The following is a 19,642-nucleotide window of genomic DNA, read 5'->3' on the forward strand; positions in this document are numbered from 1 at the left end:
ATCCTATCCCCCCCCTAAGAAATGGATTAGATTTCACTAGGAATCTGTTTCCTGAAGATTTTGAACACATTCAACTTGAGTTTATTTGGTGTAAATGGACAGATTATTTATGAAAAAACTCTAAGTATTAAATAGACCATCTTCCATGCACACAGTAGACATGTTTACTTATATCAGGAAGACTTTCTGACTTGAATCATATTGCTCAGAGCCTAGGGAGGGAAGAGCAGGCATGAGACATGTTTTTAGACACAACCTGAGCAAGGCTGCTATGTTATACTGTGCCTTCCATAGTATACACTAGACCTATGAAAAATGATTGCTTTTGGCTATGGGAGAGGTGGTGGGAAGGAGGGGAGGGAAGAAAAGAAAATGATCTTTGTTTCCAATGAATAATGTTTGGAAATGACCAAATAAAAATTAAAAAATAAAATAAAATAAAATAAAAAAATGATTGCTTTTGGTTAGAAGCCAGTTGAGATATCTTATAATAGGCTTCCAAAAAGGTTGTTTATATATGCCTTTTAAAGAAATATTTTCTCCCCTTGATCTTTAAAAAAAAAAGTATTTGGCTCCTTATTATTCATGACTCCCAAACAAATCAAGATTTCACAAATTTCAAAAATTCCTGCCTTTCATATTTAAATAACATATATGTATATGTATGTAAAGCATCAGTGGGAATAAGTCAAAAAGTATTACTAAAGTTCCATGCCTTTTTACTTCCATTTTAAAATTTAAAGTTATTTTGATATTCTAGCAAACTTGAATCATTGTCCTTACTTGGGAATTTTCTAGTTTAGAGAAACAGTATTCTGATGCTTCATGGTATGGAACTGACTTAGGTCACTGAGGACTATCCTGGTAGAATATACCAATTATGCTAGAGAGTTTCTGCTCTCATTCAACACATAATGAGATTGAGTTAAATTGGAGCACAGAGGTCATCTAATCCTGACTGTGTTTTAGACAAGGAACTTGACTTCACTGAGGTTAAATAATGAAACCATGGTCACATGTCAGCAAGAAGTAGCAGAGCTAAAATTTAAAACCCCTGATTCAATGTTCTTTTCATTATTCTACAGGAATAGGCTATATATCCGACCCACCACCCAAAGATTGTCTACCAGGTGAATTATTTTGAATAGCAGGCCATGAAGACCACCAACTAAGGTGTAGTGTGTCTGTAATCTGCCTTGATTGAAGGACTGCCCACAGTACAAAATTACATAACTATTGAAATGCTTAAGTATAATAGAAACATTAATACTGTGTACCTCCAAATCAGGACAAAATTATCTAAGAAGGCTCTTTAAAATGGCAATGTTTTAGTAAGGCATATTTGATTTTCTGCGTGACACCTCAGGTTTCTGTGGGACTAAAGATGTAGATTTCTCTTGGAGAAGGTCCCTAAGTACTTAAATTGATACTGGCTTTGAGAAACAGTCACATTAGCTAAGTTAACTAAATTTAATATTTGTAGGGAGCAGGTAATGAAAACATCGTAAACAGGCATTTATGTAGCACCTACTAGATCCTAGCACTGTGTTAAGCACCTGAGGAGGAAAGGAAGGCAAAATATATACAGAGTTGAAAAAGATCTGCAGAAAATGGGATTTGAACTGAGTCTTGAAGGAAGTCGGGAAAACTAGGAGGAAGAACTTTTCTAGCAAGGGCAACAGTCAAAGTGAAGACATGGAGATGGAGCATCTGTATAAGGAATAGCAAGTAGGCCAATATAACTCTACTGTGGAATGTATGAATGAGAATAGAGCATAAACAGATTAGAAGGGAGAGAGGGACCAACTTATGGGGAGGGAGATTTGAGGCAGTAATCAATTAGAAAGTTGTTGTGATAGACAAAGGAGGAGGCGATGAGGACCTGAACAAGGGTAATGGTTGTGTGAGTGCAAAGAAAAGGGAATGTACTTGAGATGTCTTAAGAATAGAAATAATAAGATTTGGCAACAGATTAGGTAAATTAGGTGAAAGTTATGAGTAGAGGATGACACTGAATTTAGCAGCATAGGTAACTAGGAGAATAGTGGTATCTGATAATAATAAGGGAGTTGGGAAAAGGAGTGGTTTATTAAGTAATATTAGAGATGTCTACTAGAACTATAGATCAGGAGATAGACTAATATGTAAAAACATTTGTCAGATCATATTATAAACTAAGATATATTCATCTTGTTAGCCCATATTCCTGAAACACTGACAAGCTACTTGGAGATTCCTAATTGGCATGTATAGATTTCCCCCTATCAGCTTATCTGATGGTCCATATCCAAAAGTCTGTGTTTAGGAGAAGTGAGAATGAATGCAAAGGGAGAACATGATAATGGAGATCATAATTTAGTGTCAGAGAGTCTTAATCCTTTATAGTAGAATAATTAATATTATATTTGTCTCTCTTCTTATCCTTCCATACTGCCTAACCACATTTTCAAGATCCTACTTGTCCCTTGCAAGTTACAAAGGAATTCCTTAGCCACTTGGGTAAAGCCATGTCTGAAGAAGTCTACAATATAAATGGTCATCTTGTGAAGATGACCTTTTCTTGAAGCTCTTCTTAAAGACCCTGGCAATTAAAATCATAACACTTCTTGAGGCAGCTCATTTCATTTTTTTAACAGGTCTCATTATCAGAAGCCCATCACATCAAAAGCTAGTCCTTTAGATCCTTTAGCCCAATCCTCTGAAGCTAAACAGAATAAATAACAATTCCTCTTCCAATAAGTTCTTATCCTCTCTAAGTCTTCACCACAAATAGCAATCTCAATTCTACAAATCCTGATTATAGGGCAAGGATTCCAGACCCATGATACTACTAACCCCTGTGAAGATGGTTAAACTTTTTAATGCCCTTCTGATAATGTGGTATCTAGAACCCAACACATTCCAAGTACAGTCTGACTAGAAATTTAAATATTAATTAATTTTGCATTTTGGGCTGTTACATAACTTTTGATTGTCCCTGAGCTTGCACACACTAAATCCCCCATCATTTTTTATACAAACCTTATCTCCCCCAACCTGTACTTGTACATAGCTGATTTTTTAAAACCCAAGTGAAAGAAATTTATATCTCTATTAAATTCATATACTTTGACATGTCTCATAAATAAAGTCTATCAAAAATGTTTTATTTTTTCCTTCTATATCATGCAAAGTATTAGCTAACCTTTCTAGCTTTACCTGCACCAAAATGGTGATCTGTAATGGGACAAGTTATAGAAGGAATGGTGAAGGTAAGTGGCAACAAGGAGATAAAACTGCAGGACTAATCCTCTCCCATCCTCAACACATGCCTTTTATATTCCCAAATGCTTATCAGTGTTATCCAGTGGAGATCCTCTCATTTTGCAAAGTCAGAATGGTTTAGAGAAGAGAGTGCCAAAACTTGATTCTGCTTCTACTTCCCTCACATCCATTCACTTGTTTCATCACAGAGCTACTACCCTAGTTCAAGACCTCCTCATTTGATCTCTTTGAGTACTGCAAAAACTTTCTAATAGTCTCCTTGCCTTAAGTCTCTTCCCTCCCAAATCCATCCTCCACAGACCTATCAGACATTCCTAAGATCAATCTAACATTATTCCCCTGTTCAAGCAGTTCCAGTCATTTCCCATTGTTTCTAGAATATGTACTCTTCTATTTGCCATTCAAAATCTTTCACAATCTAGTTACAACCAATCTTTCTCCATTAGTCTCCTTCACTATACTGTCCAAACTAACCTACTTGCTGTCCTTCACATACATTCTATGTCTTTGTCTGTGCCTTTTGAGTAAGCTAACTCCATACCTAGTATTTATTCCCTTTTCGCCTCCACTTCTTAGAATCATTACATCCTTCAGAGATCAGTTCTAATGTCACATCCCATATGAGAACTTTCCTGGTCAAACCCAGCTGGAAGTACCTCCCTCTACTCGCCCCCCCCCATTACCTTTGCATAATTTTGTATCCACTGTGTGTGCATGCTGTGTCTCTACTCTGTCGCCCTGCCATGGGATGTAAGATACTTCAGAAAACTTTCATTTCTGCCTTTGCATCTCCGGGTCCTAACAGGGCCTGTCACCAAGAAGGTGCTTAACACACACTTACTTGACTTCAAGTACACAGAGAGCAGTATTCAAATCCCACTGGCTATATAATCATGAGTACCATTAAAGGGGCTTATTTCCTTGTTTATAAAGTGGTAATACTGATCTCTAACGACTTCCTGGAAAGATCAAGTGAGGATATTTGGTAAATTTTAAAGTGTTAATGAATAATGGATAGAATGTTAGACTTTGATTCAGAGAGCCTTCATTTGAAAATTTTGGTAGTTCTGAGCTCTCTGAGCTCCAATCTTATCTGTAAAAAGGAAATAATTGCATTCCCCACCCTCTTAGGAGCCTCACACAAAATAATGTATGTGGAGCTCTTCTTAAAGCATTTTACCAGTTGCTGTATTACTTACAGATAAGAAAACAGAGACAAAGGAGAGTTGTCTCAACCCAAGTTAACAACTGTGTTAGAAATAATGACTAGAACACAGATTTCCTGACTTGTAGCCCAGATTTTTTCTATTACACCAAACATGACTTTATGACCCACTTTGTAACTTCTACCAAACATTTGCTTTAAAGATACCCTTTTTCCCTCACATTTTGATAAAACAGATATATCGTGTAAAAAAAAAAAAAGAATCCTGGTCATAGTGGTACTGATACTTTCACCTCCTTCAAACAGCACTCATCTAAAGGACTCCTTTTACTTTTACTTTCTTTAAATATTTCTCTTTATTCATTAAAATTCATCTTTAAAAAACTTAAAAGTCTTAGGGAATCTATTTAAGACATTTCATACAAGTATGATAATTAATGAATAATCTCAGTCCATTTATTGGAAAGGTGAAAAATTTTATTCTCTCAATTCCAAATACTACAATTGCAGTAAGAAGCTGGGTTCTCAGAGCACCAACTTTGGCAGATCCTATCAACAAGAGGATCAAAACCCACACTTGATACATCTTATGATACAGAGAGCTCTGAGGTAAGAAGCACTCTGCCAATTCAACTTGGCATTTCTCTGCAATTTATGGTCTTGGGAGGGAGCCTAAAGTGCTGAGAGTCTAAAATGACTTGCCGAGGCTCACATAGCCAGTATGTGTCAAACACAGGATTCAAATCCAGGTCTTCCTGGCTTTGATAATGGTTCTCAAGCTACTGAATCATGCTCTATGTTTACTAATACCAATAACAAAAAATATGTAGCATTTTAAGGTTTATAAAACACTTTCCTCACAATCCCATGAAGCAAATGGCATAAGTATTATTACCCTGATTTTAACAAATGAAGATACAAGTTTCAAATAACTTAAATGTCTTGCCCACTGAGTCAGTATTAAAATCAGAAGTCCAACACTCTTTCTAAAGAATCTATTCCACCTTGGCTTTGAGTCTGGTACTTGCTATTTGTTGCCTAAAGAAAAGTTAATTGAGTGTGAAGAGACTCATCTCCAAGCCTGGCCAACAGATGATGAAATTTGGAACTTGGATGAAGAACTGTGTAGACTGTATGGAGAAAGGGTGCTGTGCATTAACAGAGAAAGTACTCATACACAAAAACAGTCTCAAAATCGGGGTCAAAATAAACAGTGATAAGATATTTACCTCTGAGATCAAATTGATTATCATTTGTATTGATCCTACTTATAGTTAATTGATTTTATCCTATAACTTTCTAAATCTTGGTTCTTTGTCTTTGAACTCAACTTTGTCTTGCCTCAAGGAATTCTACCTTGGATAGACACCAGAGAATCTGCTACAAAATTCTGCACCACCAAGCCATCCTTCAAGGATGGCTTGTTTGCTTTCTGAAGAAGTCTGGGACACTATATTTGACTTTTCAAGTGGCATGAAGCAATGAACATTTATTAGTCATGGGAGGGAAAGAGGGAGTTGTTGCTTGCCCTCATTCCCAACTTCCAATCCAACATAGTGTTCCTCATGCCTCAGTTATGTAATTAATCATGTTGTTTTCAACCCCATAATGCCACTTATCTAGTTATGGTCTTTGTTCTAACTTTATAAAAATAAGTTGTCTTCATGCCAAGGTCTTTGGCAGAAATCAAGGCAAGTCATTGACCTCTTAATAGGTTTGTGTCCTATTAATAAATTGTTATCCTGCTCAAAGAAAATGTGCCTCAGTCTAACTTTGTTGAATTTTCCCTGTGACACTGAACTTCATTAAGTCCATGTTAGATTTATCCTCTAGCCCCATTTTAAAAAATTCTAGAACCAAATAAAATCCCCATTTTCAATTTTTAGGAAAATCTCCTCTTGTAATTTGTTCCCCTATAAGCTAGAAACATATGCAAAAGTGAAGCTTGATTTCAAAGCTATTATAAAAGATCTCCTCAAAAACCAAAGTTACAATTAATTTTTCTTTATATACATGTTTGCTTTATTAAAATTATGGCACTTAATATAACAGCAGAAATAATTACATGGCTTCACATTCAGAAGCAATACAGTTTTCAAGAAGCAAACATTCTTTTTGTTATCAATACTAGTGAAAATGTTTCAACACATTCCTTAAGCCCTTAATTGCATAAAAGTCTATATCAGCATTTTTTTTTGGATTGCCAAGAGCTAGTTTTAGTTACTGCATTGTGTAAACTCATTATCACTAAGCTCTTTTTTTTTACATTCTGCAAAAAAAAAAATTACACTTTCAATATGCTACCAATAAATATGTTACATGTGGACATGATAAATACTAAATGTCAGATATGGCCAAATCTGAAGAGGAAAGTTCCAAATAATAATTCCTATTTTTTAAAAGTACCAAATTAATTTTATGGCACTATCAAGGATATTATAATTTGTAATAACTGAAATGTTAACTAAATCCCAAAGATCACTAAGTGCCATAGTGAAAGACAAAAAGAAAATAGAACATTATACCGCAGCACCATTAGACATATGAAACAAAAAAATTGCAACCTGTACATTCACACTATATAAATTATGCTCATGAAAAGGATATACACACAAACATAATAAGTCTTCTAAATGTTATTTTGGTAAACAGTTTTCAAAAACTTTATCAACATCTTGTTTGATAAACTGCCACTACCAGTTTGGGCTAGCCACATGAATTCTTTAAATAGGAAGTTTGTAAACAAAAAACATTTTAAAAACTTTTAAAAATTAAAGTATAAAAGTGCACTTGGTGCACTTTTATAAGTACTATGAATGCATAATCAAGTAAGATTCAGAATTAAAATATTTTAACAGTTCAAATGTACTAAATATCAATATAAAATGAAAACAAATTCACAATCAGAGCCAGCTGATGAGAACAATGGGTCCAAATAAAAAGTCCACATAAAATAAAAAATGTGGGAAAGAAATTTTCACTCCAGAGACTTCCCCTTATTTGTTTAGCTCAATGATATATCCAGTGTCACATTAATTCCTTAAACAATAATACCCTGTTGGAAACATAAACAAAATTCATCCTAATAAGAAACATATAAAGACCTTATGTAAGACACTGCTAAGCTTTGGTTATATAAAGTGCAGTTCAATAACATGTCGTTTTTAACCACTCATACATACATTTCACAATTATGTAACATCTTCCTATAATTTTGTAAAAATAATTCTCTTGTAGATTCAGAATTTTTGTTTGAATTCATTAATGGTTAGTATCAATACTGTACACTATACTTCAAAAACTCCTAGATAACATATGATTCAGCCCATTTAAGTTATGATGGTCAAATGAATGTTTGCATTCATCATTATTCAGTATTCAACCCTACCTAAAATTTGTTCCCTTTAATTACTTCATACCTTTTGTTGTATAAAGTTTTCAAGTTTTATTATGATACAAGCAGTGCATTCCATCACCCTCATAGCAACTTCAGAAGTGAACCTATCATTTGGGATCTGAGGGAAAGGAAGTAAATCAGGGTACCTCGTTTTTAAACTATCCACACCATAAGCTTCTAATGTATGAACATCATTTGTAAGTCCTTCAAGTTGTTGACTATATTCCTCTATTTTTTGTGCAAGTGCTGTTGGTTTCACATCTTTATCTGACTTCCCCCTTACTGCATAGTCAGCAGCAATCAAAGCTAATTTAGTGGACAGGTAGCATTTAAAGCATACCCATTCATTAGCATTTTTGTGAAGGTCATTTCTGGCAGCTGAAAAATTTGCTCGAGCTTGCCTTAACCACCTCCGAGCTTCAACTGGATTACCTACAGTCTTAAAAGTGGGTGGAACAAAGAACCTTTGTGAATAAGACTGTCCTGTAGAAGATGGGCCCTTTTCTTTGTTTTGTTGTTGCCTTTCTGATTTATGACTTGTCGCTTCTCGATTCCATGAAGTATAAAAGCGCTGAAATGAATATTTGTCTGACTGAAAACGAGAAGCTGTTGAAAATGTTCTCCTTGATGTTCTATCAGTATTTTGATCTATAAAAGCCTGCTTCTCTAATCTACTAACTTCATTCTGTAAATGCTTAAAAACTTCATTAGCCATATCATAATTCTCTGGATTTTTGTCTGGATGCCATTTCAAATACAACCGTCTAATAATCTTTTTCCTTTCAGATTCTGGAAGCTTCCATGCTTGTTCTACTACTGATGTCACTTCTCTCAATATTTCTGGCAATGAATTTACCTTAATCTTTTTGGGTGAATGATGTTTTGAAGAAGATGTCTTATGGCTCTCTTTTCCAGAGAAAATGGGAGGGATACTTCGAAGTCCAGGGACTGGAAATTCAGTAGGACTGGTTGGGGTAGATGGTGCACTGTCTCTGCTTTGAGAACTTTCATCAGGTCTGGAAAATTTATACAAGTCCAAAGAGCTTACTATTTTATATTCACTGTATCCAATATCAATCTGATAAATCTTTCCTAGAAAGCTAGAATTGTCAGCATCTTCCCTTTCAACTTCTTGTACAATAATTGCATATGTATATGTTGGTTGATAAGAGCCATAGATATCCCCGCCTTCTGCATCAACAAGATATCCAACATATTCTCCTGGATAAAAAACATTCATTGGGTCCATAAGTAGAGTATAATGGATTTCGGCAGGTATTGGAGTGCCAGGCATAGGAAGTTCAAGTTTTGATGGTTCTGATGAGTCATATTTTACTCCTAAACTGTCAAGTTTCTCACTGATCCTATAAATATCATTGCAACCTAGCATGGCAATTAAATAGGAAGTGTCTGAAATCAAATTATCAGTGGCTGACTTAAGTGTCATTGCCAAGGCCAACAGGAAATTTATGTCTTTACTGTCTGAATGTTGTATATAGAGTAAAATTACGGCATTGCCATACCGTTTTAAAAAAGCAAATGTTTCACTTTTGCTATGAGGAATTGGATTAAATCCTTTAACTCTTAATGTTGTTTGCAGCTTCTCAAAACATGAAACTTTCAGTCCTTCTCGCAGGGCTTTGCAAAGCCTTATGGCCTTCTCTTCATTAGCTAAGAAAGCATTGTCATTTTCATGCTTCATAATTCTAATGAGACCTGTAATGAATTGTTCTGAAGACAAGAGTAATTGTAATCTTCCTTGAAGAGAACATAATGCTCCAAACTGACAAATTTTAGGTGTTTCTTCATCTAACTGTTCTTCAAGAATGCTACTCAGTAAACGAGGCCTGAGTTTCTGAGGAAAGAGCATTATCAACTTGGTGTGAAAACCATGGTCCTTTCCCAAATAACACTGACTCAAATCAACAAGCATTTGAACCCCAATATGTCCCTGTATTCTGCTTTTATAATGTGGTGCATCATCAAAAACTAAGATGCTTGACTTTACCAATCTACCATCTTGACTTGGAAGATAAAGTACAAGATCTCGCACATTTTCAAGATCATTTCTAACCTTAACTGAATCATTTTGAAGACTTTTGAACAGTCCAGAAACAACTCTCTTAACTGTGCGCATTTCATTTGGATCTAACTGTTTTCCTTCAGAGTTCTTGAATATACGGCTCAGCACCTCAACATATTGCTTAGTTGAAATAACATCTTCAGTACCTAAATGTTTAAATAATTGATGAAAGGTACCAAGTTCCAAAGGCAGTTTATATAAGTAAGGTTTAAAATCTGATTCATACTCTAGATTTATTACTACTTCCTCAGGTTTTAGAAGCTTCCAACCATCTTCTACCATAACAAAACCAACCCCTCGAAGCTGAAAGCGGAACTCTTTTTTTTCTGCACTGAGAAATTCATAAATACTCCTTAAGACCTTAGCTCTAGTTTTCACCATCTCTTCATCCAAAGTCGTTATGTTGCATATATTTCTGCAATTGTGAATGACTTTATCAAGAGGTGGATCCAAATTAACATTGAGCATTGTCAAAACTTGTTCAAGTTGTTCCTGTGGACCAAGAGTACTACCTTCTTGTTCTTTGATACTCAAAGGTGTTGCTTTCTCAGGAAGAATAGGACAGGACGTCCACAAAAGCTGCAAGACATCTGACTGTTTAAATTTAGGATTCACTTGTGCTCCATTGAACCGTATAAGAGGAAGAGTTCCATTTACTTCTTGATGCTGTGGATGAAATCTAATAAATTCAGCAGGAGCACGTTCAGGGCATAAGAAAGGAACTAGAGATAATTCTTTCAGAAAATTTCCAGATAATAAATCAGTTCGTTCTTGAAATATGTGATAAAGAAGGACATCAACTGTGGTTTGTAGTGTTTCTTTGGACCAGTTTTCTGTATTGGCTCTCATACTTACTTCTTTAGCAAACTGCAGTAGCTGCTGTTGAGAAAGGATGTGTTTGAGTCCAATGTTTCTTAAGAACATTACCCATGATGTTAAGAAAGAAGCTTGATTCTTAGGTTTAGTAAGGGTCTCCAATTTTTTAAAGAAATCCTTAGGTATAAATAATTTTTCTGGAAGCATAACTTCGAAAACTTTCACAGTTCGGTCATAAAAATGCTTTGCAGATTTTAAACGATTACTTGCATCATGAATTATTAAGAGACTTTCCAACTTTTCAAAAAGCTGTTCCTTTATCTCTGATGATTCTTCAATGCTAGATAATCTGTTCTTCAAATAAATCAGATGCTCTAATTTTGCTTCATAAGAAAGATTTTCAATCTTTGGTAAAAGATGTTTCAAATATACTTCAAGATCATCTACAGGGACACAACCAAGAACTTCATATAAATCCTTTAAGTGTATCTTTTCCTCAAGAAATGCTGATGAGGAGGATAGTGTCCATTTCTCCACTTCAGCTGAAGGAATAGTTTTTGTAAGTACATAACATGCTCCAAATTTTGCAATACTCATGTATCGACCACTAATAGATTTATAGCATGGAAGTGATTTTAAAATTTTAATGTCATCCTGAGACATCAAGTGACTTAAGTTACAATTGAAATACATTAAAAGAGCCTCAAAATCGTGTTCTACTAATTTTTCAGTTCTAAATGTTGAGGTCTGGACCATATAGTGAATAGCCTTCAAAATGCTTGTGGGATTATCAATATTTGCTGTGTGTGCTGACAGCAGAGGAACAATTACATTGTCTTTGGAACAAATTTTGTTTAAAGCAAGCTGAATACAACCAGCTTTCATTAAAGCATGGAAAACTTTATCAGTCTGAGCATTTGGAAAAACAGCTATATGCATAAGGCTTAGTGGTAGTAGAACATCTCCCTCTGGAACAACAAGCTGACTGGCTGAAACAGTAAATTTAGTTCCTGGAAGTAGAGCCCAGTCCTTTAGTGTATCAACAACAATGTCAAAGGTTGGTTTTATTTCTTCTTGGTCTTCTTTCACATTTACAGATTCACTGATAAAGTTCCATGAATTTTTAAGCCATGATTCACTTGCAAAATTTTCTTTCCACTTTGTACAACTTTTGGTTTTATATTCACGTGGCAACACAGAGGATAACAAATCAGCGAAACTGGTAATGTCAAAACTTTTTGCAACTTTACTTGTCAATAAAATATTGCTGTACCTTAAATATAGTGTATTCATGAACAAATCCTTGCGGGAAGGTATCAATTCATGATATGTTGTAAGAAATTTGGGACGTTTTGCATCAAAAATTTGTAAAACACTATCAACTGTAATAAGAAGTGGGAGTCCCTCAACTACCATCTCATTTTCTTCTGCATCCTTAAAGCAATAGTCTACCAAAAGCTTTAAACTGTGAAATAACTTCAAATTAGTCTGCTGAAGACGGCAAGGTAATTTTCCAATGTGACAATTAGTGTCAGGAGAAGAAAAAGTCATCAAAAATGACCGGACATCAGCTGGGGTAACATAGCTAGCAGGAATGTCTGCATCTATGAGACAGTGGTAAAGATTGGCAGTTTCATCACAGTTATATATCAAGTTGAATCCAATTTCTAAAAGTAAATGCTTTAGTCTGTAAACATTTTCTGCTATAGTCTTACGTGTCGTGATGTTGTACTCTACATTTTTAAGGTGCTGTAATTCATCCTGAAGCAAGTTGTCAAAAAATGGCTTTGTTTTGTTTGAAGTAGACATATTAACCCAAGTAATAATAACTGCAGAATGTAAATCTGAGCCATCAATATTTGGAGCCCTTACCACAGGTAATAAGCGTTTCTGATCTTCATGAATACAGCTGTAAAGTGCTTTCACCAGACAATATAAATCTGGTTGCAGGTCAAGTCTGTTGACTGGGAAAAATGACAAAAACTTTTTTAAAGTGTCTTTTACAACATGAATAGCTGTATTTTGCAAAATTGACATTGTGGGATCGGTACCTGGAAAATAACGCTTTTTTAACTGAATCAGTAGTTCAACATATGCTGGTGCTATTAAGGCTGTCATCAAACTATTATTCCAGTCACTCCGAACACCAACTCCATTATCATCCCGCCACAAATTTCTTCTTGCAGAGTCTAAAGCAAAGTGTCCATTTACATGAAAAGGCAGCCCTGTTTCCAATGAGAGTGGCAAAAAGCAGAAGGCTCTATGGGGTTTCTTGTAATTATGAGTAATACAAGCTGCTACTCCACCACGTGGGAAAAGAGTAATATCCTGATTTTTATGAGCTGATATAACACTCTTAGAAACTTTGTCCATGCTTGAAAATCCTGATCTGTTACAAATTAGCCATGTAGTAAGATTGCCTTCAGAGTCTTCAGTATCCATGGTATAAGTAATTTGTTGTACAGGTATGTCTTTTAGCTGCTTCTTTTTTGTAACACTGTCAATTACAGCTGCATGAAATTGTTTCCGTTTTAATCTATCTCCATCAGTTATTTTGCCTTTTACTGAATACAATACATTTAATGCACCAGTTGACTTTTCTATTTCACAAATAGATATCTTTTCCATATGATTAAGAAACATGAGAAGTTCTGCCCCATCTGAACGCAATTTATCCAAAAGATTCTGAACCATCCTGTCTGATGATGGAACAGAGGAAATTTCTGAAACTTTGGCCATTTCTCCATTACGAAGTGGAAATCTAAACATTGTGCAGTTGTCCAGTTTAAAATGATCACCTAAATAGAGATCTAGAACATCTGAAAACTGTGTTCTGAAATCTAAATCTAAATCCCTAAACATGCGTCCAGGACTAACTGATGTAGCTCCCGGTGCATATCTAGCATGAGGATCAAAGATACAGAGGATGTCATTACCAGAAATAAAAGAAGGACAGTCTGTAATATGATATACAGAATTGAATCCTATGCCATATTGTCCAGTTTTACAAGGATTTCCTTCTTTTGTACCTTTTCCAAGGTTCTGAATTCCTCTGACATCATCTTCAGTAAATGGCTGGTTGTTATATACACAAAGTGCTGGCCCTTGTAGTGGTGCCCACTTATCATCAAATATCCTGTCAACCGGATGTTGTCTTGGGTCAAAAACAAAACATATTTCTGTGGCTTTAGCATCATCAGCATTTTGAAGGAGCTCTTTCAACATTTCTTTTTCCGAAGGATAAGCATTAAGGATACTTTTAATCCTACTGGTCAGTTTCTCTTTCTGACCAAATTCAGTTCCAAGAGCTGTAAAACAGATATTGGATGCATATCTTTCTAAGGCCTTATGTCGCTTGGGCACTGCTCCAAGTTTTACAGCTACTTCCCGAGGAATGTCAGCATGACAGTATTTTACAGTAGTATCCTTTACTTTTATCCAGGGACAATCATTGTAGCATAATGAAGCAGCAGGCAAAAGAGCAAGATTAGTGTCTGGTAATAATATTTTGCCATACTTTTTCTCACAAAATTCTTGATTCTTTTCCCTAATAAGACTCCATATGCCTTCACTAATAATTCGTCTGCAAAGCTGAAAGTTTGTTTCTGTTATTTGTTTTGTCCCTCTATCTTGATTTATTGATTCCAAAACAAGAGCAAAGTCTTCAACAGTGAAAGAAGGTCTCACACCTATGCTTTCAAAGAGTTCACGGAAATTATTTTTGTATTTATTTGGCAACTGATAGAGATATGGAGCTGCATCAAAGTTCAAATGAAATGATACTTTTTCTGGTTCAACATATGCATTCTCAACTAAAATGAAATTATAAGTTTTAAGGTGTTCAATAATTGCTGTTTTTGTGGTTTCATTTTGTAGCATTGCCTCGTGAAGGTATTTGTAACAAGCATTGGTGATGTTCTCCTGATACAATGTAATTCCATCAAGCGATTTTGCAACCTCTTTTAACTGATTTATAACCAAATCAACTGTTGGCTTCTTAAGTAACCCCAAAAACTCTTTAACAGCCAATGATATTGAACCACAACCTTTAAAAGAATGAGAATTTTCATTGAGAATAGGTTGTAAGAGGCAAACTATATCTTGGTATTCAGCTGTATAAAGATCAATTGCTGCAAACATAGTTTCAGGTTTAAAACTGCTACCTTTCCACTCCAAAGAGAAACCTGCCGGTTTTGTTAGAAATGGGAGGAAAGAGATTGTTTGATATTTTGCAGAAAACTCTTTCGCTCTAGGATCCCTGATTTTTAGTTTTTCATCAATAAGATTCAATAAGATGCTACTTCGTAGACAAGCAGCAGCATGATCCCTTTTATTAATTTCAGCTACTGATTCTGCACGCTCTAGCATGTCATCCCATAATATATCATCCTTCGCCATTCCTAACTGAACAAGTTTAATCAAGATAATAGGATTAAGATAATCCTGGGTAGAGCCATAAGGAAATCTTCCATCTTTAGTTTCAAATAATTTTGCAACTCGTCCTTCAGGATGGATCAACCTTGAAGGCAAGACTAAAGGATGTCCCTCCAAAGAGCAAGGAACACATGGAGTTACACGAAGAATTCCAGAGAATTCTTCAACCTTTTCATTTAAAACAAAATACATTAAGGGATCCCGAAGTTCTGCTTCAATTTCTTGTATATTTGGAAAAAATACTTCTGAAAAAAACTGTCTCTCAGAAAATGTGTTCTCAAGTAGTATCTGTTTGCAACCTGCTTCTTCAAATCCCAATTTTACTGAAGAAGGAAGTTCAACAGCACAGAGATTCTTTGATCCAGTTTTCTTAAGGTATTTTAAAAATATCTTGAAAGCAGCAGGACCAATGTCTGATCTTTTAAGTATGCAATCATCTAAAAATCTCACATTCTTCATAGAGACCCACATAGATCCATCAGAGAAGACTCTAGACACATCTTTACCTTTCCCATGAGCTATATCTTCATAAAAACCTTGACATATCACAGAAAAATCATCATGAACTAAATCAGGGTCAGGCCACACTGCATAATAAGTATAATCAATTAGTTCTCCACTTATAGCTAATTCTCGTAAAACACTGAGTGCTTCTAAGTAGGCTTTAACAATAACATGCCTCATGAATATATTGTTCCATCTTCCTTTTGTATCTGTCTTCCATATTTCTTTCCTATTTGAAGTAACCGCAAAACAGCCATTGATATGAACTGGCAACCCAGTTTTTATTCTCAGAGGCAAATAGCAAAAAACTTCACCAGCATGTTGTTTCACAGTCCATTTTTGTTCCTGAGCTTCAGAAAATAATACTCCTACTGCACCACAGGGAACAAGTCCAAGCCTTCTCCCACTTTCATTCAGGGAAAATTTTAAAGCCTCCCCAGTATCCATGCAGGTACATATTAGCCATGTAGTAGAATCCACTGTTTTCTGTGGTAGCTCTTCAGACGGTCTTTTAGCCTGTCCTGATTTTGCCATTTCAAATAAAGTAGCTGGATCATCATCTGGACCCCTAAAAAGTGGTGACTGCAAATCAGCAATTCTTCTGAACACATGACGAAATTCTTCAACTGTGATCTGTAATATACAAGCTGACTTTGGTATATCCATCGGATGTTTTTTATTACTGCTACTGCAAGTCTTCATAAGCTTAGCAGCTTCTTTTAAAACACTAACAATAGGTACATTTAATGCTTTGGAGGAACAAATATTTTTTTTAATGACAATTGTATCTTGTGCTAAACCAGGATTGGTTTCTTCAATTTTCAAGTACTTCAAAAACATGGTATTGACATTCTGAGTGAAAAGGATAAGCCTATGTCCACAGAGGCTAAATTCATCCACAAGAGAGTAAATATCTGCTGTATTATAGCAAGTACTACTGACTTCACTCAGTTTAGCTTCTTGTTGTGTTCTAAATGAAAGTCTAAAAAGAGTTCCTTTGTAACTGTAAGGTGCTTCTACAGTTAGTGGTAACTGACAGCCAAACACATCTATAAATGGCTTAAATTGATTAGGAAACTTCCTAAGTCTTTTTTGTTGTTTACTCCAGTTAATTTTTATACCAGGGTTAGATTTATCTTTAATATGTTTGCTGAGATGGTTTATGTTTGGATCAAACATTATCATGAACTCTCGACTCATAATGATGGGAATGTCAGTGATATGGTAAACAGAATTAAATCCAAGACCAAATTTTCCGACTTTATCAACCTCTCCCCTTTTTAATGATTCTCCTAATCTAGTTATGTTTATAAAGTCTGAATCAGAGAATTCAGAATTGTTATATGACCACAGAGCAGGTCCATGGCAGGCTGCCATCCCTGGGTCTAAAAGATTCTCTCTTATGTCCATGTTTCTTCTCATATCAATCATGAAATTGCATTCTGTTGCATTTGCATCATCAGCATTTTGAAGTAACTCCTTGAAAATATCTGAAACTGAAGGATATTCTTCTAGAATGTTTTTAATTCTTACAGTAAGTGGTTCTCTTTGTCCAGACTGCTCAAACCCCATATTTTCAGGATTGATCAATCTTGTACTAAGGCATGGAACTTTTAACCATTCAGCTGTTTTCATGGGTATGTCCTCATGTACCAATATGATGGGTTCCACAGAATCTTCCAGTAAGTCATTAAGGTCATCAACTTTAATATCACAGTAACAGCATTCATGTATTGGTTTCATAATAAGTTTTGATGGATTCTTGCTATAGTGTATTGGTACTGGTGTATTGAGGCTTGCTGGGATCTGATTGCTATATAGCCATCGTATAATATTCAGCATAAGATGAAGATTTTGTTTGCTTTCCTCTTCACTGAGTTCTTGATCACTTTTAAGATATACCTTCTGAATGACCATGGAAATATGGTCTGATGTCAACTCTTCTATTGAACCACATGCCTTAAACAGCTGGTGGAATTTTGCCATAGTTTTAGGCACACTATGTAAATAAGGCTGAAGTTCAAGATCATGTATTGGTTTTATTACTGCCTGAGCCAGAGGACAAAATTTTTTACCTGTCCAGACCCATGGAAACTTCAAAGCTTTAAAAGCTTCTTTGCCTTCATCTAAATGATCGTGCATAAATCCATAAATTTCAAGCAAGATATGTTGGAATTGGTAATAGTCTTCGTCACTAAAGGTTTTTGAACTATGCCAATCAACAACAATCTTAAAGTGTTTTAAGACTGCATTTATGCTAGGTTTTACGAATATACCAAGAGTTTTTTCCAAATTAGTATGAATACTTTCAACAAGAGGAACTGATGAGCCAACTAAAGTAGCATGAGATACATCACACATTTCTGGTGGTGAACAAAGATTACAAAGATCTCCTTTCCAGATTAAAGAGCCTGGATAATTTGGAGGCCTTTCCTTGCATGTAGGTACCCATTTAATCTTCTTCAACACTGCTTTTGCTTCAGGTGACTGTAATAATGTATGATTTTTATTCAAAACCATTAAGAGAGTTTTTGCCTTCTTTAAAAGGGCATCCAGATTTGGGCTAGAACTAATTTGTAATGCTTCAATTTTTTTTGCTACTTGTATAATGTCTTTTTCTTTGAGACTAGTTTCATTTTTTAATCCAATTTGTCTCAAAGAATGAAGAATGTCTGAAGAGGAAGTAAAAATACTAGGTGGAAAGGAGATTTCTTCTTCAGCATGAAACAAATCCTGCAGTATGCCAACATCAGAATCAAAGAGTTCACTGGCTGAAACAATATGTCCTTGTGAAATCTGAATAAATTTTAATGGCATTACCCAATCAATTACATGTGGATTCTCATTTTTTAGAGATGACAGATTTTCAAGAATCCATAGCATAAGTTGTGTTGTTTCTTCATGAGAATAAAAACCATTTTCAATATCTTTTAAGATGAACTTTAAGCAGCCTGTGCTTTTTAGCTGCTCTACTTTCAACATATTTGCCAAACGTATAGTAGCTTCATCACTGTTATCAATTACTGGAATGGAGAGTCTCAGATCTGGTGGAAGTTTGGCTGTATGATGTAACACTTTACAACCTTTCAATTTTGTAAAAGAAGAAATCCCTTGACTAGATGAATGATTAATTCTTTTAAATATTGTCAATTCTTGAATGATTCTTTTCTCCTTTTCATTTATATCGGTTAAACTAGCTAAGAATTTTCTCAGTGCATCTTTATGTGTTGGAAGCAACGAAGCTACTTGATTACATAGTTTCTGCAATGACATCTTTTCCATGATCTGCAAAACAGCACTTGGTAATGGGGAATGTACATATTTTTTAATAAGAGGATGTTGTATAGAAGGCTCTAGTTTTTTAAGGACAATCCCTCCAAGTTTTTGTACAATGTCTGCTAAAAATTCTGGAAGCTGTGCTTCAGATTCATCATCTAAAATAATTGGTGACGGGATCCTGAGTCTAATGAGTTCCACAAATGTCTGACTTTCCTCCAAGGTAGTCTTAGGGATAAGTGGCATTTCATCAAATAGAGACAAATCCTCTGAAAAATGTATATAAAGGTTCTTCCAGACCATCTTAAGCCATGCAACAGATGGATGATCATTGTCTTCAGCAAATGGATACCACTGAACTACCAATTCTCTGCCAGGCCAAAAGGTATTCATTACTTCTTTAATAAGGCGTGCAAATCGCTCTGGGTTCAGAAGCTGAAGTTGAGTACAGGGTCTTCCTGTAAATTATAATAAACAATAATGTTACTAGTGAATAAATATAAAACTCCAATGGTTTGAGGCCTTATATTCCCATTGTACAATTATACATGTATGTGTGTATAACAAGTTTAACCAAAAAACACAGTTCTGATTAATTATTAAAATATATGTGTGTGTTTATATATAATACACCTGTATAGAAGTACATGCATGCATGTATACATTTATGTATGTGTACACACAAACACAAATATAGGTAGTC

General features: G+C 35.1%; 1 protein-coding gene across 10 annotated transcripts in view; it reads right to left on the reverse strand.

Annotated features, from left to right (window-relative positions):
- Nucleotides 1–6,427: 6,427 nt before the first annotated feature.
- SACS (sacsin molecular chaperone) overlaps nt 6,428–19,642 on the reverse strand; it is a 79,912-nt gene continuing 66,697 nt past the window's right edge. For all 10 annotated transcript variants that reach the window (XM_056794680.1, XM_056794678.1, XM_007495217.3 and 7 more), the window contains one exon: nt 6,428–19,397. In XM_056794680.1, the coding sequence (XP_056650658.1) occupies nt 7,843–19,397 (11,555 nt within the window). In that variant the 3' untranslated portion in view covers nt 6,428–7,842. The remainder of the gene's footprint in view (nt 19,398–19,642) is intronic.

Source organism: Monodelphis domestica, chromosome 4, assembly GCF_027887165.1.
Source record: "Monodelphis domestica isolate mMonDom1 chromosome 4, mMonDom1.pri, whole genome shotgun sequence".
NCBI classification, from domain to species: domain Eukaryota; kingdom Metazoa; phylum Chordata; class Mammalia; order Didelphimorphia; family Didelphidae; genus Monodelphis; species Monodelphis domestica.